Below are 21722 nucleotides of genomic sequence, written 5' to 3'. Positions count from 1 at the left end.
ATGGGGTTTGGATCTCGTTGGTAAAATATCTCCTCCTTCATCTCAAGGGCATACTTTCATCATAACTGCCACTGATTACTTTACGCAGTGGGTGGAAGTCGTTCCTCTTTGATCCACTACCGCCGAAGATTTGTCAATTCATTTTGGAAAACATAATTTCTCGATTTGGGATACCTTCCGCCTTAGTTTCAGATAATGGAAAGTCATTCAAAAATAAGGATATGAAGAAGTTTCTCGAGAAATATCATATTCAACATAAATTTTCTACACCTTATTATCCTCAATCAAATGGTCAAGCTGAGTCTTCTAATAGGATAATTGAACAAATTCTTCGAAAGACTGTAAACAAGCATGGTAAGGATTGGCATACTCAATTACATTATGCTCTGTGTGTCTATCGCACGAGTGTACATGTTGCTACGGGTTGTACCCCTTATAATCTTGTTTATGGTGCTCACGCCATTATGCCTTTGGAGTTAGAAATTCCTTCTTTAAGAGTTTCTCTTAAGGGTATAGTGGATGATGATTCCTATGGAAAGAAAAGACTTCAACAACTTGAGATGCTCGATGAATGGCGTATAAATGCCCTCGAACATATTCAAGCGTATCGTAAAACTTTGCAACGAAGCTACAATGATAAGGTTATTCAACGTTCCTTCTCGGTAGGGGATTTAGTCCTTTATGAGAATCAACGCAACGTGAATGCCTTACCTAAGGGGAAAGGGAAGTTCAGTCCTAATTGGCTTGAACCATTCATCGTCATGGAGGTCTATGGATCAGGTGCTTACAGGATAGCAGATGTGGAAGGTATGCCTCTCAAGGAACCCATAAATGCTATGCACCTTCGTAGATCCATTCATTCTTGACAAGCATGTCTCATTACTGTATTGTTTGTCTTGGATTCTTTTTATGTAAATTGTAATGGATTTACATTTTCATATATGCTAGGATGTTATACAATTTCTTATGTGTTAACTAGAATTATATCATGTTGTGTTTAATTAGAGTTGATTAAATCACATTAGTCATATAGTTCTCATGCTTAATACATTCCTCTTTTACATCATCACAGTAGCATTTGATTAAATACTTAGTTATTTAATTGAATCACACATGTATCAATTTAATCATGAAGTATTGAGAAATCAATCACATGGAAATTAAATCAGATATGCATGCTCATTACTCAATATGTTACTTCTAATCTAAGCAATGTGTACATTGTTCAAGCATTACAAATAATATAATCATGAGTGTCATCATATATACATCAATACATCAAAATCATCTCCTATCCCTAGGACTAGTAGCAAGAGGATGGTGGCTAGATGCCCTCTCCTGATTTGGCCGTGCAGGTGGCCCCATGGGGGTGTATCGTGATATGGACCGCGAGTGACTCTGTGAGGAGCTCCTGCGATCTCTCTCCATCATGATCCCTCGGTATGTGGCTGCCTCTGTCTGCGCCGCCACTAGGTCACGCTCTATCTGTCGTAATTTGTCTTGTAGGCCCTCCACCTCTGTTTGAATAGGGGAGAAAAGGTCCTCGTGTCGTCCTGCACTCCTTTGGGGTCTGTGCGGTATCTGTACATGTGCAGTCACAATAAGGTCTGTCACTGCATTCTGAATCAGGGAACGCCACTCCTGGACGCTAGCTGCAAGACAGAGAGAAATTTTTTTTCAGTAACATTTTATATCATCAAAATTTAAAGCAAGTAGAATGCATATGTTAATCAATAAGAGAGCACTTTACCTGGATCTCCCTCTTGCCAGTGAGGATCGTGGACAGCGACTGCCTAAGATTGGGGCTCGCTGGGCTCTCCTCGCTTGTACTGTCTCTGTATAGTCGGTGTGGGCCCATGAGGATTAGGATCAGGACCCCTCATGGGATCCCTCTCTGCCCGCCATGGGAGACTCGATGGATCTAGGGCTCTGGTAGCCTCTCTGGAGTGATGAACTGTACCTGATTTGTCCTCCTCCTCATCCTCCTCGTCCTCGTCCTCATTCTCATCCCCATCCTGATCTCTCTTTCCAATATAAGTATCGTCTCTGTCTCCACTTGCCTCCTGCTCCTCTGTGTTGTCACCCTGATCATCCGAATCCTCCTCGGATGCATCGGATCCCTCTCCGTCGCTTGACTATCTCCATGGTTCGAGGTTCCCTCTAGGGAAGTCTACTGGGAAAATGGCTCTAGGGTATGTTCTCCTTCACCATGTGATGTATTGTCGGTGTGCGCCTGAATCATCTTTATAATCTGTCGCTATGTCCTGATCTGACCCATCTGAATCTGTGATGTCGATCTCATCACTCGTAGGCCTAGGAATGGCTCCTAGCCTCGACATCACTCGTGAGTGTCGGATGTATACTGGCACGTTAGTTGGAACACATTGCTTGAACCCAAACTGTCGCCGAACTCGGTCGAAGTAGAAAGGAACGACTATGTGGCTATACCGTCCCTCCAATAGACGGTTCCTCTGCATGCGGAACATCTCTCTACGTAGCCTTGCCCACATGGACATCCTGAGGTAGGGTCTCCATATGATCTCGCCCGTTATCAATCTATCCATGCTCAACCTCCAATACAGGAGATCGTCGAATCGCCACTCATGGGTAAGAGGATAAACATATACCCTAGGCTGCTCTGGGACTAGCTCTATGGGGGCTCCACCGGGTCTAGTGCATTTGGTATGCTCAAATATCCACACCTGTAGTAGTGTGCATGTCATAAGGCTGCATCCCTGTCCTAATACATACTCGCCAAGGTCGTGATAGAGATGTGCAAGCATACTCCGACGCTAAGAGTATACTCTCTTGTGTCTCTCCATAGCTCGTATGGCGTAGATGAGTCCTTCGTGCATATGTATGCCGTGCCCATTGGGGCACACAGCTAATGCAAGGGTCGCAATCATGAGTTTCCTCACTAATGGAACCTCACCTGTAGGGTGTAGGAGCTAGCTGACCATAATGCGACCCCTCGTCTCGCTGCGTATCACTCTCCCCATAGCCTATACCTTCTCTCTCCTATAATCCTCCTCTGTGCGGTCGGATCGATATCTAACAGTCTCTCCTCTGATGGGTAGGCCCAGAATGCGGTATATATCCTCTAGGGTGACCGTCATCTCCTCCACTGGTAGTGAGAAGGTTGAGGTATCTGCATCCCACCTCTCCATCAGCGCCATCAACATAGCAGAATGGAATCAGATGGCCGACATGGTCATCGCATCCCACAAACCCACTGCATGTAGCAAATCCCTCTCCCCTGCTGTCAGTCTCGGGATTTGCTCCCGAAGGCTCCGAAAGGTGAGACCGGCGGTATGCTCGCGGATGTACGGTAGTGTCTGCAAAACGCAAAGCAATCTCTCATCAATAATCAATCAATCATCTATCATCATCTAATCAAAGCAATCATTCTATCATTCCTATTTTTCATCGCCTGATCTAGTGTCGCCGTTGGTCACCCCAAACAGGGACCAGGGCGCCTTGTATGGACCAGGGCGCCCTACTGGCCCTAGGAGGACTAGGGCGCCCTGGAACCCCTAGGTGTTAGAAGGGTGGGCCCCAACCCGGACTAGGCGATGCCATCATCAATTCTGAAAACCATGAAAACATGACAGTCAAATGCAGTCAGTGAAAAGTCAACTGACTTGGTTGAGCAAACGACCGACAAGTACGGACTGGCGCAGGATCTCCATCCACATAGGTCACTCAGGTTGGCATCGAGGCATGATGGCTTGTATGTGGGCTCCTCTACAATGAATAGAGACCAAAAGTTAGAAAGTGACAAATGAAGATGTCATTTTCATATTTATGTGTTATGCACTTTTTGACTTTATGTTTTTAAGTTAAAACCCTAATTTCTGCACTTTTTCTTCAATCTATCATATCTTGAACTAGGGAGCTCCGATTCTTGCACCGTCGGTGGCGTTGGAATCGTGAGGTCGCCCTCTCGCTCTGCGTTAGTTCCATAATGCGCTTGGATGAGTAATCAAGCATTGTTGTGAACTTTCTTCATCACAATCTTTATCACAATTCGCTGTGGAAAACATGATACCCTGTTTCACCTGACAAATAAGCAAGTCGAATTAGGGGGGGGGCATATAGCTACCCGCGAATTTCATCATCTTCCTTAGTAAGCATTAGGTGATTTTGTGATCTAACATGTGGTTTTGTAGGGTGTGGTTCCTAACTATGTACTGCAGATACCGCTGGGGGCTTCGTTCGACAACTTATGGATATATCCTTCTTCAAATGATGTTTACTGTTCTGCACTTTAGCTTGCATATGCACGTAGTGTCATATGACCGCTAAAGTGGGGGTTAAAGGTAGTGTTGTGAATTGTACACCCTTTCTAGGGTGGTACAATTTCACACTTAGGTTAGCACCTGCCTTAGTGTGTTTTGCATCTTGCATTTCTCATTCCCCTTTAAGCATTTAATTAATTAATTAAATTAAATCTAAGGTCATGTCTCATCACTTTACACATTACAAAGTTGGTCCCTTTACCCTAAGTGTGCCCCTTTTCATATTATTCCTCCAATGAATCATTTAATCATAAACCCTAATTATGTCTTATTTTGACCGTTTAGGCCCGATTTCGCATATCAAAACATCTCGAAATCAGCTGTAACTTTGGGATGCGCTCTAATATCATCATATCTATTGGTCCTGAAAATTTAGTGAAAAGTTGGTCCGATCGTGGCCGGAATGCACACGGTCCGCGACTTTTTCCCAAAATTTCGGGAGCACAATCCTATGATTTGATAATGCTTAACCCCAAAATATCAGCGGGAAATTCAAATCCTAGGTTGGCCTAAACATGGAATTAAGATATAGGGTTTCATATTTAAGAGCTCTCTTTCTTCATTTGAAGAGGTCTTCTAAGAATCTAAGGACAGGTTTTTGGAGTATTAGAGCCTTCTTTGCAGCGAAAGAGTAGATCTTTGAAGTCTTCAACAACATTCATCTTTCATCCATCAAACATTCATCAAGCATCATTTTATCAATTAGGGGCTTTTGAAGATTTAGAAGAACAATAGGAGATCACCGATTGACGATTGCCTTGTACCTCTCCCTTGGGGTTGGGTATGGTTTCATGTTGTTTTCAGATCTTTGCATAAGCTTCATTTTGATTCTTATTTGTGCTTTAGATCACTTTGCATTATGGATATAGAGCATTTACTTTGTCAATTATAAGCAATTAGGGTTTACTCTTTAAGGTTGCTCTAGGTTGTTTACTTTCGTTCTTAGGATCTTGCATATACATAAGGTTCTTGCACACACATTTTCAGTACATTATCGACTATTCGTGGAGGTGGGAATTACCAACATGGGGGTTTGACTCAAAGTTCCCAAACTCGGACTCAACAAGGCCGACTCGACTTGTGACTCGGCTATGACTCGGTAACGACTTGGTAAAATAAAAAACCCTTGAAATTTAGAGATTTTTAACGATTTAAAACTTGTTTCATGCACCCATTATTGTATAAAGCTTAAAGACACTATAACATCATCAAATAGAAGCTAATTTGATCACATACATAAACATACATCCATCACATGCGTAGAAATGTAAATTGTAATTCGTAGCTGAAGGAAATAGAAAACATAGATATATAGAGTTATAAATGTTGTCAAATGTATATAAAATCCATGACATCAAATGTTCCCAAACATATATATAACTGTAAACAAAAGCAAGTCTATGGCTCAGGCTCTAGCTCATCCTCAGCCTCAGAGTAGTTTGACTGCCTCCTACAAATGCGTTTAAGGTAGGTCCTGGATGACTGAGAAGCCATAGTCTCCGCTTGTGAGGTGCCTGTGCCGGATCGTGCTCTATCCTCCTCCTCTGCCATAGCCATAGCCTCAGCCTCTCTGTCTGCCTGGTCAACCCACTCATGGTCCTCCTCAGTGAAGACGGGATCGGTAGACTCAGTGATCCACTCAGACTCTGGATCGATCTCCGCTAAAGTGATCGGAGAGGAGTCAGTGTCCAAAATCTGTTTGGTCCTAAGATGAAGGTTGTAATGAACAAAAACAAGATCATTCAACCTCTCCACAGACAATCTATTACGCCTCTTTGAGTGGATGTGCTCAAACATGGACCAATTGCACTCACATCCAGAAGCGCTGCATGGCTGACTCAAAATACAGATGGCAATTTTTTGAAGGTTTTGGGGTTGAGGGTCCAAACATTTGCCACCATCTATCTTAAATAACGAAAAAGAAAATAAAATCAAACTCATTTCCAACTTTAAGGCTAGATTATAAAATCAAAAATTAAAATGCATAAGCCATAAACTTAAGAATCTTAAGTTTACATATATTTCTACCTGGCTGCAATTGTGTTCGAGCTGCTTGTGAAGATTGCCCCTTCTCGATTATTATATTTATCTAGCTGGAGCGTTGTACTTGAGGCTGTGCCATTAGTACACAACTTCTGAACCACTGTATACAGGCCACTAAGAACCTCCTCATCTGCCTTGAAGTCATCACGGAATCGAAATGTCGGATTGAGGTAATAGGCTGCTGCATGGATGGGCCTGTGAAGCTGGTTCTGCCATCTCCTATCAATACTCTCCCAAATGGGGCCATACTTATCCTCATCTCCTGCATATGTGGACCTAGTGGCCTCCTTGGCCCTATCCATACCCTCATATATATAGCCCGTAGAGGGCTTCTCCCCATCAACAACTCGTAGGAGAACTACGAGGGGCTCAGTGACCTACACATAATGTTAAACAAAAACAATTAAGTCACAAATTAAATTAAAAAAAAGAAAAATTGCAAAGTTAAATTGTTAATAAATTAAAATTAAATTACTAAATAGTAGATACTAAATGTTAAATTGTAATAAATTTACCTGCACGGTTTCTCCACAGGGGGTCCAAAAACCTGGCTCATCAAAAATGCAATTTACCACATCTATCCCTGCAGTGGTCGTAGCATAGGATGAGGAAGTCCACTCCTCACCAACAAACATACGCCTCAAAGCCGCCTTTGATTTTATCAAGGATTTCAGTGTGAGGAAGTTTGAGGCAAACCTCGTGATACCAAGACGAGCCAACTCCTTTTGCCCCGTGTATTGCCTCATAATGCTAAGGACCAATGCATGATTGTAGATAAACTTGCTGATATTTTTGGCCCTTTCAACTGTTGATTTCACCCATTCAAGCTTACCAATATCCTCCAACATGAGGTCAAGGCAATGGGCCGCACAAGGAGACCAAAAATTTTCGGGTGCCTATCCATCAAAAGTTTACCTGCAGCAATTTTAAGTTAATTAGAAATTTTGATGTGTTAAGAAAATTTTAAATAATCATAGATGCCTCTCCATCAAGACTTGAAAAGTTCAAAATTTACCTGCAGCAACATAATTTGCTGCTTTATCTGTCACCACCTGCACCACATTTTCTTCCCCCACCTCTTGTATGACTTCCTCAATAGCCTCACATAAGTATGTGGCATTTTTCACATGTGAGGAAGCATCAATAGACTTCAAGAACATGGTGGATCTTGAAAATAGAGTTTAAAACTTTCAACAAATCAAAATTTAATTTATTCAATGCATTTAGGGAAGTACAAATTAGAATGAATCATGATCAATCACCTCTGTAGGAAACAAGAAAATTTAGGAGTGTTCTATTCCTCCTATCCGTCCAACCATCTATCATTGGTGCAACCCTTTTGGCTCCAAGACTGTCGGTGGTCCTCTAGCTCAACTTTCATATCCTCAACCATTTGTAACAAGAGGGGGCCACTTAACTCAACATCAGTAGGGGCTTTAAACCCCGCACCTCAAATGGTTATGGAATCTACCATGCCTTGCCAATAAGGAGACCTGTCACAAATAGATTATGATTAGACAAAGTAGAGTTCAACTTCAAACTATAAATTTAATTTTTAAACTTAAAGCAATCAAATAAAAAAGAATTACCTGGCTGCAATAAATGGAATGTTGCAAAAGTACCAAAACTTGCAAATTTGTTTTCTTGCAGCATCATGAACCTCCTTGTTCCAACCCATGCTCTCAAGCGAGGGTTGTGCCCCAGGAGTACTACGCGGCACAAAATAACTATCCAACCTAGATTTTTGAACTCTAGGGTCAAAGGTAATAGTGCCACTAGGAGGAGTAGAAGTAGAAGCACTAGCACGAGAAGAAGCACTAGGGCGAAAGGGAGGCATGGAAGAACCCTCTCCAACACAGCCTACGGATGTGGATGCGGATGCGGATGCATGGGAGCCAATAGCACTTAATTCTTCCAATTGCCTCTTCTTAGTTAACTTTTCTTGTTCATGTGTTTCTAGTTGGACATAACAGAAACGTTTTGCCTCAGGAGTTTGTAATTTGCATACCTCAATATCATGGCCAGGTATGCCGGCAATTGGAAGAATTAAGTGCTATTGGCTCCCATGCATCTGCATCTGCATCCGCATCCACATCCGCATCCACATCCGAGGTGCACCTGTGTCTAAAATCTAAGCAGAAATGTCCAGGACCAGGGTGTCACGCCACTATCTTGATTCTGCGATTTTGGAGCTGCAACTGAGAGGAGAGATTCTGAGATCTGTGAGTTGTTGTTCTGCCAAGTCCTGTTGACGGAGGGCCGGACGAGGGCGCCATGCCCCTGTCCTGGGCAGGACTAGGGCGGCACTTTTGGCCATGTTTGGGTCTCCCATTTTTGATTGTGGCATGTTGTTGAGTTATGCTGTAGTAAGAGAAAGTAGACATGTATTCTCCCAAGATTTTTTTTACCCAAACAAGTCTGTCTTTTTTAGCCATTGACATAATTTGTCTTTTGCTAAGCTTTTCCTTATCTTCGTTATATTACTTGGGGATAATTCAGTATTTTAATTTTGAAAGACTTAGATTTTCCTTGGAGGTCCTTCGTCCTGTATAAGATAGCTGGCCAGTCAAATCATCCCATTTCTTTTCATTTTTTGTTGAAAAGCCACAAGAACCAGCATTGTGATTGGGTTATAGTGATCCCATTTTTAGATCAGAGTCCAATTTTACTTTTTCTTCACATTTCCCTGCTAGCCGGTTGTTCTTTTGTAGAGAAAAGTTATTCCCTTCTTTATGTGTCTACCAATTGCAGAAAGGTTTGTTTTCCATTTCCATTTGGCATGAAGCTCTTCATTTGCTATTATGTGATACTTTTGTTTTACGATTTTAAATTTTCAATCCAGGGGGAACTAGGGTTCTTTCTTAGTTGCCATACCAATATCATCACCATTGATTGATTGAAGAGAATCATGTCTTTTATATTTAGTCCTCCCTCATTGTTATGCTTTGTAACTATGGTGCAAGTGATAAAAAGGAAGTTCAAAGCAGTGTCTTGTGCACTGGCATTCAAAAATTTGCTGTATGACCTCAATTTCCCTTTGGACTGTTTTTGGAAGAGGCAAGATTGATCAGATAAATGGTTTTTGACTCTATGACTGCTACTGCTCTTATGTTGAGCTCTTTTAGTAAATGTTGGCTGATTTTTGATTCAGCGGCTTAATCTGTTAGATATTTTATGTTTATCCTTTTCTTAGAGATCCCTACCGTGTTTGCTGAGTATTGTTAAGCCAAGGCATTGCTGTTGGAGGATTTCCTCTAAGAAAAGAAGGATTCTGAGGATCTTAATCTTGGTGAAATTGTGTTGGTGAATATTACATGACAATTTATTTATTACCTTTCCTAAAGCCAGTTGGCAAGAGAAAGGAAGAGCTTTAATTTGTCTTGACTCTTATCTCTCTGAGCAGAATTGTGGAGAAGAGGATCTTATCATCAACAAATTTATAATCTATGTATCTGTTTTCCCTAGTAGCAGTTAGCCTATGAGCTTTGCGGCTGAGCTGTGGTTTGCTTAATGATAGAGAAATGTTTCACTCATTGCTTAATGTAAGAAATTAGAGGTTTTATGTCTGAGGTTTGTTTTGGAGGCAAGAAAGGGGCCAATGTTTCCATTGATAAAAATACTGAAAATAGCTGAGGATATACAGCAGTTCATCCATTTTATTACTTTCATGTTAAATTGCATCCATTTTCAATTCTTTATAAGGAAATTGCAGTACACATACCAAAAGCTTCGGTTCTTAGTTTACTCATCTGTATATACTATATTTCAAGTTTTATGTGTGGTTTTAACTTTTAACAGGATTCGCTGTGCTTGTTGCTTGGCAAAAGAAGTGTGTTTGTTTTTCTTCTCATGTAAAACAATAAATATGACCATATATATTTTCTGACATTTTGAACGACTCAATGCTAGTCCAGCCATACCAAAAGACCTTTTACATGTGGGGTTTCACCGCCATAGCCTTATGCTGTTTTCTTATTATTGTGATGGTGAAGTCTGTCTTCTGATTTTATTTTTTTCATATTAGGTTCTGATCAGGGGCTACAACCCTTTTGAACTTGTCTTGAGCTGCATTTTTAATTCAGTTGTTGCATCTCATGGAATCATTGTTTACATCAGTTTATACAAATTAGGACACCTGAAGTTTGGAAATGCTTTATTTGTTGAATCGCATTTTACAATTTCGTTCTTGTTGCAGGGGGCTGCCTTAAATGCTGCTTCAGAGAGAGTTACAGGAACAAAAACATCTAGTAGTTGTTTTGTTACCATGCTGACACACATGGTTTTACAATGTTCCAGATTAGTGTTGCATAACACTTCCATTGAAGTGCACATACCAGAAAGAAATCTGTGTGAGATTCAAGCTGAATCGGCAACAGGCAATACTTTCTATAGATGCTGTATCAGGGCAAAAACTTTTTCTTTGGAGGACGGCTTCTCTGGGCATAACAAGTTACCAGGAGGCTTTCTAATTGCAGCTATGATCTCAGCTTTGTACTCATACAGAGGATCTAAAGGCTGTAAAACATGTAGCATCAAAGATTTAGGTCTTGAATTGAAGAGGCTAGATTCTTGCTCCTCTCATATTGATTCAGTTAATGAGAAATATGTTATTTTTTTCAAAGATTTAATGGTTTTTGCAAAGTTGAAGAATCTTCAACTAACTGATTTGGAGTTTGGAATTCTTGAATTAAGGTTTGGCTTATATCCGAGAGACATGAACCTGCTTATGATAATATTAGAGCACATCAATTATAGTGCTGCAAAATCTGCAGTTTCTGCATACCCTAGAAGTCATGAAGAAAAATGTAAACATGGGATGAGTAGTGGAAATCGGTGGCAAAGGGCCTTGGAAAACATTAACAGGTTTTCCCCAAAATGTCGGTTGCAAAAGCTTGTGGAAATTGTTATCCTACGATTGCGCTATGCCAAAGCTTATGAATCCTGGCTTCTGGAATTGGGAATGGGGCTTAAGGGACATGTAGGATCCAAGTTGAAAAAGGTCAAAAGTAAACAATTTGCTGGTTGTATTGAAGGGCTTTGGAAAGAGGTATGTGAAAAAGAAAATAAGTTGCCTGTAGAAGCAGTTGTACAAGTGAGGCGAGCGGTTCGGCACAGGGTTTTGGCACGATTGAAAAAAGATGATTCAGAGGAGTTAGACTCTGATTCAAGGAGACAAGAACATTTTCTGTATTTGTCATTTCTTGTTGTTCCCTTTTCTTTTCTGTTTCAATACCTGTGGAAACTCATAGGGAACATCTATGCATTTATGTTTTATTCTTGCAGTATTTTGTTAAATTCCGTTTATTTTTTCTGCCCCTTTCTTAACAAGGGGCCATCTTGTCAACCTTTGGTTGAGAGTCCTAAGGCAGAGAGGCAAACTCACAATTTCTATGATACAAAGAACAGTTGGTATCTATTCAATGCGTCAAAATTATGTTACAGAGTAAACATATGCAATGTCTCTATCACTGCCACATGCAATGAGGTTAATGAAATGGTTCTCGAAGAAAAAATAGAGAAGGATGTGGCAATTTCCAGCATCGCTGGGACATCTGTTCTTGTATTAGAAAACCTATGTTTAGTGTATTCCTCAAATGGCTATGTCACGGAGTTCTCTATTGTTTGTGAAGACGTGAATGGACAGATATTTTCATTGGCTTCTACTGAACGAGACATAAACTCAGGAAGATTTTTTCAGAGCAGACAGAGTGCTAATCAATATATTGCTGATAATGTCAAAAAGACATTTTTAAGTAGTAGTTCAGCTCCCCAGGTTCACTGTCTCGACAAATCCAGGAATACTGTTGGAAGAGTTGGTGTTTTCAGCATATCTGACCTTGTATTAAAAGATCATCAAGGACAGATGTGGTCAGATTGGGAGAGTAAAAATATGAAACCTAGTTTTCATGTAGGTGATGCTTCATCAACATTTACTAGGAAGCCTTTTCTTTTAAGTGAAGTTCAAAGATTTGTCATTGATCCATCACCGGCGAATTCAAGCTTGGGGCTTCTGCAATGTAATCTCGCTTTGGGACAGTTATTCTTTGACCTGGATTGTTCATCTTTGACATATATGATTCTTCTCCTTCTGCAGTTATTAGATGCTTTTCAGTGGACCTCATCTCACGGAAACAAGAAACCTTCCCATTTTTCAAGTTTCTCTGGAAGCTATCCTATTGGCAGAGATGGAGGGTGGGAAGAGCTCTGTAATTTATATACTGATAAGATGAAGCAAGCTATGCTGTCTATCATTCCTGAGAAAACCATCCACTTTACAGCAGCAATCACAGGTCCTAAGATCCAATTTTCCCCTTTTCTTGAAGAATATATAAAGTTTGAGAAACAGAATGCCTTTGCTGAGAGCCATGCTGAGTTCTCATTTGTCATCAATCTGGGAAATTTGGAGGTTGCCATTTGGCCAGCAGGACAAGGAAGAGCATCGACATCATTAGAAGAACAAGATACATACACCACAAGTAAGCTTGAATATATTTGGTTGAAGAAGCTCCCTCTACTAGATGATTCCAGGAATTTCGGAAGTGATTTTTGCATGGGGCACAAACAAATTGGAAGCAATATTTACCTAAAACTAGATGATGCTGTTATGTTTCTTGAAAATACATATGAAGAAAAACAACTTCCATTGGTGAAACCCTTAACTATCACTGTGGAATCCTCAGTATGCAGGTAATACAGGATTCCTATGTTGTCATTTTATGCATCTTAACTGAGCTTTCTTAGCATATAACCTTCAATTTATGAAATATACATTTATCTGAGAACATGGAAGTGAACTCAATATAAGGAACCCAAGTTTGTACTTTATCAATGTAGGGCAGCTTTGATGCAGAATGGAATTAACATTTAAGAATCATAATTTATTTGGGAGAAACTAAAGATTTATTCACTAATTAATATGCATATTTAGAAAATTAGAAGCATGTTATGGAAGTGCTTGTTTCATTTACGGTGGGAGACTTAACTGTTCTCTGATTTTGTTCTAGTTGAGTTCATTCAGCAATAATCATGAAACAAAGAATCATAATCTGTCAGATACATTGAAAATGAGTCTTACAATTATTTGACCTAGTCATGACCAACAACTGTGTTAGGACAATTCCACATTGCTTGCCAGTTAGAGATACTTAAGTAATTACAAATGAACCTGTTCTGGTCGAGGAATGTGCTATTATAAGTTCAAATGAAACAAGTTATGATCCCAAAAGCAAAGTCACCTGGTTTGAGTCCTGCAGGGATATAAATTTTACATGCTTGTTATATTCTAAATTTCTATGAACCAAGCTTACACATTATGGTATAGAAATATCACATTGTGTAGACAACACAGAACAAGATATGAAGTCATTTTCATTTATTCATGATGTGCAACGCATCTCTAGTCTACAATGAATAGTGTTCACATAATCATGCCTATCACAAAGCCAGACATTCTCTATATTTTTATACTGGTTAATATATTTTATAGTATATATTGTAATGTATAATCATTTATCAGGAATTAGCTTCTTTAGTATCAAGTCAATCTTAATGATTCATATTCCTGATTAGCAGCTTACAAAATCCCATCTCTCATCGGTATAAATGGTCCATGTGGAACTTATTTCATATAGTTGACTCTCACTCCCAGAATGAGGACTCCCCTGGAGATCACCCATCCTTTCTGTACTATGGATCAAGCATTCTTAAATGTGTAATTCTCCATGCAATTGGGCCTGCTTAGCTTGCTACCCCTTTTGCAAAACATTAAGCAAATATTTTGCCTTATGGACAATTCAGCAATTATATGTTGTAGTTTGATATCATATGTTTATCAGGAGTTAACAATGCAGATTGCATTTTTCAGATATAAGAGTTTAACTTTTATTTTCCAGGGATGAAATCAACTCGGTTTTATATCTGGATAAGTCTTTTCTGGCAAGTTGGGGCTTTACAAGTTCAGAAGTTGCTCTCATCTGTTCTGTGGATGAACTATTATATGTTATCCAGGTGTGCTTTAATTTTTGTTTATGAATGTTTAAATATGTTACTTGCTCTTTCAATGAAAATCATGATTTTTAATGTTAAATTAATTGGAAATTTATCCGAGGAAAGGAGAAAATAGCATATACTAAAGAATGGTTGGGCTGAGTGTTAAATTTTTTATGATGAGTATGCGAAGAAAGTGAGATTATTTGCAATACACAGGTTTAAAACTGCCAAAGTTGAGAACTCCAATTTGAGCTATAATTGATTTGAAATAATTTATTTTTGAGCATGATTCCTTATTAAAATGAATCTCAAGTTTTTTTATGGTTAGCTTCTTGTCCTTCCTTGTTTGTCAATAGTAATTGGAGGTTATAACTTACATCTAAACTGAAAACAAATAAACATCTTGCTATTAGGGTTTGCATGTTGGATTTGCAATGGACTAAACAGGACAAGAATACAAGCTTCTGAAGTTCACATCTGGATCGGTTATAATCTTCTTTGAGCTTTTAATTTTGTAACTCAAGGTTCAATATCATGAAAGTGATGGCATATATGCATTAGAGCCTAAAAATTTTTGTACAAGTTTTGCGTAAAATTTCTGTAGCATTCTCCTTATATACCTCTTTACTTTTTTTATATCAAATGTATGTAATTGTAGTAATAGCAGCGGATTTTTTTTTTTAGTGTTCAGAGTGTGGGAGCATCTTGATTAAGAATTAGATTAGCGAGTGGACTGAAATCCCAAATTATGCAGTGGGATTTTTATTAGATTTTAATGACTTTCAGCTGTCTCATAAATTTGCATGTTTTCCAAAAAATAGAAGCCATTCTTGGGATATAGGGTGATCCACATAAAATTTCTTTTCTTAGGTCCATTTTTAGCATGTTTGACTTTAATATATCATACTGGTGGCAATGCAGAAATCCTAGGTAGAAATAGTAAAGATGATTTAAGGACTTAAGCAAAGATCAAGTTGAAGAGTTTCCAATTGTTCAAAAATTGAAAATTGAAAAATTGGGTGCCTAATATTGTTGACTCTTTATTAATACCTAAAAGAAGATAAGGAAAATACAAGAAATGTGGAAGTAGCATTGTGATTGGAATATTTGAAGATGACTAGGGACCACATCAAGCACAATCCTGTAGAAAATATATCAACCAGTGTGAAAGGAAGGAAGAAAGTTAATGTCTACAAATGGCTGAACTAGGTCAATAGGATGTAAGTGTAGATGTAGTAACAATAGCAATATAGATCCAAAAACTACTTCAATGTCTAAAAGAAACATAGGAAGAGATAAAAATTGGAAACACAACAAAACATTCTAAAATTTGGGCTATAAAAGTAGAAAATGTGATGCTTTTGCAATTAATCGCAAAAAATTACAAATTGCCAGGTCTTACAAATTTTTTCCACAAAAAATCGTGACTTTTTGAATAAATAATAGTCAACATTATTTTGCTGATTTTTTTTCTCTGTATAAACACATAAAAATCACAATAAATTCACGAAAATACTGTGTAATTATGATTTTAATTATTTTTTAGCCTTTTCTAAATTTTGACTTTGACCTGCAATTTTTATGTCCACTTAGGGTTTTAAAAACAGCTACAGTGATTATGGAAAATAATCCATTTGATCTGAGACAACAAATGATTTTCTGGGTTGATGTTGTCTTTAAACAGATACAATTGGAATCTACAGTCGTTGGTTTGAGATTGATCAACTGTCTACTCCCTTTGGAAGGAAATGTTGTGCACTATTTTAGGCCTTGTATCTTAGTTTGCAACTACTGCAACTGATAATGTAGTTTTATTCTATTTAAGTTTGGATTTGTTTTATTTATATTTATATTTATTAAATATATAATAATTAATTTGAGTATACAATTATTAATTTTTATTATTTATCAAACTTAATCTCATTTACTATTAATAAAATTATAACATTTAGGTGTAAAATAATAAATTTTATTTTAATATAATGATATATCTTTTAGTTTGTATTTATTCTAGTGTTCCATGGGGATGCCCCCCTCACCAAAATCCCCACATTTCTTGAATGGGGACATCCCCTAGGATGTGGGGACTTGGAGGGGATATCCCCTTGCCATCCCACTGCTGCCACCCAAGGCTCGAAGAGGTTTCTAGGACGTCTCTAAGATGTCCAGAGAACTCCTCAGAAACTAATTTTGTTTAACCAGAGGCAACTTTCAACGCTGCAGAAATAGTGCAATCTTCAAAGGAATTTAAAGGTTTTCAGACTTTAAATATGTATTCAAGTACCCAATACTAGCACAACTCAAGTAAATATTCACAATTGATCTAAGATCATAATCAGGTTTAGACTAAGCATACACAAGAACTTACAATCAGCAAATTACCTATGTTATGAACCATAATTCCATTAGATATCATCACATTTCACCATTTAAATCACCGAACTTAACTAATATTGAAGAAAGGAACCATGAAAACAAGAGAAGACAACTGGTAAAACACCAAACTTCAATGCTTTATTCATTGCTTCAACTACTGGTACAACAATTCCTGTTCAGCAAGAACTACCCTACTCTGATTCTACTAACTACTTCTACTTGCTGGCTACCAACTTTGCAATGAGAGAGGCACTAGCCTTTTTATAGATATTACATTTGGAATCAATGGCTAGGATTAGATCCTTTCAATGGCCCAAGTTTGCCTTCTAGAAACCCTAACAGTTTTTATTAAATGATTTCAACAATTTTCTAACTAATCCTAAGTGCTCCCACAATAGGACGAAAGTTTACATGTCCAGGACAGAAAAAAAGACGAAATAATAGGCTTTTTGCTGGAGAATAAGATGAAATAACAGCTGTTCTGGAAAATAACAGCTTTAGGCTTTATAATATTAATTGATTTTATCCAAAAAGCTATTATTTTCTTACAAATAATTATCCTCCTTTTACAATAAATGATTTCCATTTCATGTCTAGCTGTCTTTTTTCTTTCTTCAAATTTCTTGTAGCGTCTCTATGGTGAGAGTGACTGTCAGTTTTGATCTGTTTCAATATTTTTGTAAGATATGAACTTAAGAAAGTTCTGTCTTTTCAGCATCATGGATTCTCTAGTTATTTCCTTCTATCTCCTTCTGAGCCACGATTCTTGTGTGATCTGAGCTGATCCAATATATTGTGTACATGTACATTCTTACTTCCTTCGCTCACAAGATGCTCTAAAATTGTGTCAACAATTGAAACTGCTTCTTCTTAGCTCATATGTTCAATCAATCCTCAGGGCCTGTGCTTGTTTTCACAATCTTGATGGTATCTTTTGTTCCAGCTCTGGTTATTATCATATTTCGCTTGTATAATTCTGGAAATATCATCAATCTCGGCTCCTCTTTGGTAGTATTTGATCTGCAAAGATAGGTAGCTTCTATTACTGTTATGAATCATAAGGGTCCCTAAGGTTAGCATTGTCATCTATACCTTGAGACAACCTTCTCTTGATCAGCAACCATATTCAGTTCACACATCATGAAATTCCATCACCTGGCTACCTCACTTATTGAAGGATTTGTCATTTCATACATTTATCTTACTTCGAGGGAATTTGGTTGATGTACTCTTCTTAGGAATCTAGGCCTGCATACATGAATTGTGAAAGACAAACTAGGGCCCTCAAAGACCTTAAGGAAAATTTTGACTTTAAAAAAGACACTCAGCATTGGAAATTTATGAAAGATCCCCAATCCAATTTTTTTCTAATCTGATCCAAACCAACTGTTTGTTTTGCCGATAAAGTCTTTGGCCAGCATATAATTGGAAGGGGTTTGACTGGTTTTTCTTGTCTTTGATTGGTTTTTGATGTTTTAAGCAAGATTCTTGAATATTATATGAAGAAATTTGCTGATATTAACTAGCATAATGCAATAACACATAAGAAGGCAATCAAGAAACTTTCTTTTTCTTAAAAGAGCGATGTACATACCATAATCATGATCCCATAAGTCTGATATAAATTTCCAGCCAATAGAAATATAAAAATCAGCTCCAATAATTGCAAAAACCCTAATTACACCCTAGGGTTTGATGCCCTTCTTCCCAAAATGGAGTGACTAGCTGGAATTGAGCTGGAAATAGATGGTAATGACCTCTAGAAGGTCTGCCTTGCAACTGATTGTAGAAAACCTGCTCTCAAACAGATAGAACTGCTCAAAAATCCCCAAAGAAGGCCGCCACAAGCACACTGAAGCTGAATACTAATGGAAGTTGTCACCCGAAGAGATGGGTTTTCGTCCAAATCCTCCAATTCTTCCAGAAGTTGGCGTTCTTGGAAGTCCCAAGCTGCTGATTTGAAAATAGAAGCATAAGAATGAGAGCAAATGATATGAAAATTGCTTTTTATTAGCTCCCAAGAAGTTCGCCCTATTTGGGAATTAATTTTTGGCCTTTTAAAACTTGAAATAACCTTGAGGGTCTATTTCCTCATTGAAAATTTAGTCCCCTTTTAAAAACAACTTGAAATGCTAGGATGGGGTGCACTTTTCACTATTCATCTTTATGTTTTTCAGTTATTATTCACTTTTCACTATTCATATAAGGCGAACATTAGAATTTCAATTTTAATCATAGATATAACTCTCAAATACCAAATTGGAAGACCTGTGAAGCTCCCAAACTGAATCGTACAACCCTGGGTTGGGTCCCAAACCACCCTGCTGACCTACGAGACCCCAATAGTAGGTCAACCTCCACCAAAAATCATAGAGGTCTAAGGAAGGGATATTACAATCCTTCCTTCCCGAAATTGCTTGCCCTCAAGCAATTGCAGAGATGGATGCTAAAGTATCCTCTCACTTCCCACGTGGCATCGTCCAACGACAAGTCCTTCCATCGTACTAAATACTCCTTGATGACTTTGTTCCTTAGCCGCTTCTTCCTCATGTCAAGAATCTCTGTAGGAATTAGTACCAACCGGCCTTCTTCATTCAAGGGAGGCAAATCTGGTGATGAAGTAACATGTTGTTCCAAAGCCTTCTTCAAACAAGACACATGGAAAACATTATGTATCTTTCTCTCTGAAGGTAGCTCAAGCTCGTAAGTAACCTTTCCAACCCTCGGGAGAGCTCTGTATGGTCCATAAAATCTAGGCCTGAGCTGTTCAGCCCCACTCCTCTTGAGTGTACTTTGCTTGTAGGGTAGTAGATGCAGGAAAACCATATCACCTACCTCAAAGGTCCTCTCAATCTAGTGCCGATCAGCATAAAGCTTCTGTTGATTCTGTGCTTGTTGGATGTTATCCTTAAGCACCTTAAGGATATCCTGACTGTCCTGAAGCCACTCTCGGGCTCTAAACGCTTTACTATCACCCAATGCCAAATCCACAAATGGCAGAGCATCATAATTGTATAATGCTGAAAGGGAGTCATGCCAATAGACATATGATGCGTAGTATTATAACAATACTCGCCCAAGAATAACCATCGCACCCATGCTCTCTGATGGCTCGACACATAGTTACGTAAATATCCCTCAACCCACTTGTTGACTATCTCTGTCTGCCCATTAGTCTGAGGGCGGTTACTGGTACTGGGGGTCAACTTGGTACCTGTGAGTCGGAATAGTTCCTGCCAGAATATACTCATAAATTTGCTATCTTGATCACTGACAATGGCCCTCAGAAGTCCATGGAGACGGAATACCTCATGAAAGAATAACTCTGCCACCTGTGAGGCTGTGAAGTTTGCTACAATAGGAAAGAAGTGTGCATATTTTGTCAATCATACAACAACTACATATATGCAGTTTTTCCCCTGAACCCTCAGAAGACCTGTAATGAAATCCATTTATATACTTTCTCACTTTTGTTCTGAAATAGGCAATGGATGTAGAAGTCCAGCTGGGAAAGTATGCTTTGACTTGTTCTGTTGACAAATCACATTGTAATGTCCCTACTAGTTGGAGATCACTGTCCTGCAAAACAAACTGTTAGAATGCAACAAATATATATATATATATATATATATATATATATATATATATATATATATATATATATATATATATATATAAAACTAATCTAATTTGCAATTAAATTTCAATTACTTAATTAAAATTAATCTCAATTCTTATTTAATAAAAAAGGATACGAGTGTAGTACTGGGACATGTCCTTAGGCAGTTATGATGCTCGCCTTCTTGGAAGCCATCTTGGTTCCAAGCCATATTAGGAAATTGATGGATAATTCAATTCTTGTCTTGGATGTAATGTCGTACATCCAAGCCTACCAAGGAAGACCATCATATATGATCAATTCCTTGCCTTGGATGATGCATCTCATCATCCAAGTCTACCAGAGAGGACCGGCCAGATCCGTCTCTTCTTGGGTGAACTTTTGACACCCAAGCCATAACACATATGCATATAAGTACACAGTATATACTGCCTACCAGGGATCATCATAATCCCTGAATTAGGCTAAGGGAATTTCCTCCCAATAGCCTCCATCACATAGCCAAATTATTGTTATTCGTATTACATTTTATATTTCACTATCATCTATATTTTATGCCTGCATCTACGTATTACTATTATTGATCCTACATACATACATATATCCTTCATACATACTTATATATAACCTGCATACGTACATATATATATTGCATACATACATATATATATTGCATACACACATATATACTACATACCTACATATATACATTGGTACATATATATGAGACATTTTTACGCTAAGACTATAACTCTGTCAAAGAGATTCGAGATATATGACAGATCATTCTAAACATATATGTGTGTGTGTGGCACACATGTCCACACACATATATATTCCCGAGGTGTGCAACTATCCTCTTACCTTTCCGTAGTCTGCTGGTGCAGCCTTGTAATGTCCCCTAATGGGACCCTCTTATATACTGTCCTAGAATCACAATAGCAGGACATTTATGTTAAATAAAGCTTGGTCTGGAACCTACACCGTCATTATGTTATATTACATTATCAAGGGTATTGTCAGCATTATATTATATTAAGGTCATTATATTAACAACATTATACTATATCATATGACATTTATATTCTATTAATAGTATTATATTATATTATTTTTATTATTAACGACATCTTATTACATTTATCTTATTGCCTTTTTAACAGTACCATATTATATTTATCTTACTAACCATATTTAATTATCATAAGTTATAACATTATCAAATATTAATAAATCCGTCTTTATTATTATTGTTAGTTGTGTTTTTAATACTTATACTAAATTAATAATGCAGTGCCCTATATACTTATCACTGTCCCAATGACTATACTGTGCTGTTTCTAACAGTCAGTTTGACTGCTGACTTTATCTTGTTGTATTCCCTTGCTCTACGTGTG

The 21722-nt window shown here is 38.1% G+C and overlaps 2 protein-coding genes across 7 annotated transcripts in view; one reads left to right on the top strand and one right to left on the bottom strand.

The window, feature by feature from the left end:
• LOC131071412 (uncharacterized) overlaps nucleotides 1-21722 on the top strand; it is a 370752-nt gene that overhangs the window by 82590 nt on the left and 266440 nt on the right. For all 6 annotated transcript variants that reach the window (XM_059207323.1, XM_059207322.1, XM_059207320.1 and 3 more), the window contains exons 3-4: nucleotides 10537-13028; nucleotides 14234-14348. In XM_059207323.1, the coding sequence (XP_059063306.1) occupies nucleotides 10537-13028; nucleotides 14234-14348 (2607 nt within the window). The remainder of the gene's footprint in view (nucleotides 1-10536; nucleotides 13029-14233; nucleotides 14349-21722) is intronic.
• Nucleotides 5585-8060, bottom strand: LOC131071458 (uncharacterized). Its single transcript, XM_058007302.2, has 4 exons — nucleotides 7931-8060; nucleotides 7357-7834; nucleotides 6857-7256; nucleotides 5585-6718 (listed from the first exon to the last, which is right to left on the bottom strand). The coding sequence occupies exons 3-4, from the start codon at nucleotides 7187-7189 to the stop codon at nucleotides 6323-6325; spliced, it is 729 nt and encodes a 242-aa protein (XP_057863285.2). The 5' UTR covers nucleotides 7190-7256; nucleotides 7357-7834; nucleotides 7931-8060; the 3' UTR covers nucleotides 5585-6322.

Source organism: Cryptomeria japonica, chromosome 6 (genome assembly GCF_030272615.1).
Source record: "Cryptomeria japonica chromosome 6, Sugi_1.0, whole genome shotgun sequence".
NCBI classification, from domain to species: domain Eukaryota; kingdom Viridiplantae; phylum Streptophyta; class Pinopsida; order Cupressales; family Cupressaceae; genus Cryptomeria; species Cryptomeria japonica.
This window is presented reverse-complemented; position numbering and strand designations above follow the sequence as displayed.

What these genes read in the sequence shown, in the direction of transcription:
- LOC131071458 (XM_058007302.2), bottom strand. Translation starts at nt 7,189, where the DNA reads ATGTTGGAGGATATTGGTAAGCTTGAATGGGTGAAATCAACAGTTGAA. An exon ending in CCTGTGGAGAAACCGTGCAG is followed by an intron (nt 6,719 to 6,856) that starts GTAAATTTATTA and finishes CATTATGTGTAG; the next exon opens with GTCACTGAGCCCCTCGTAGT.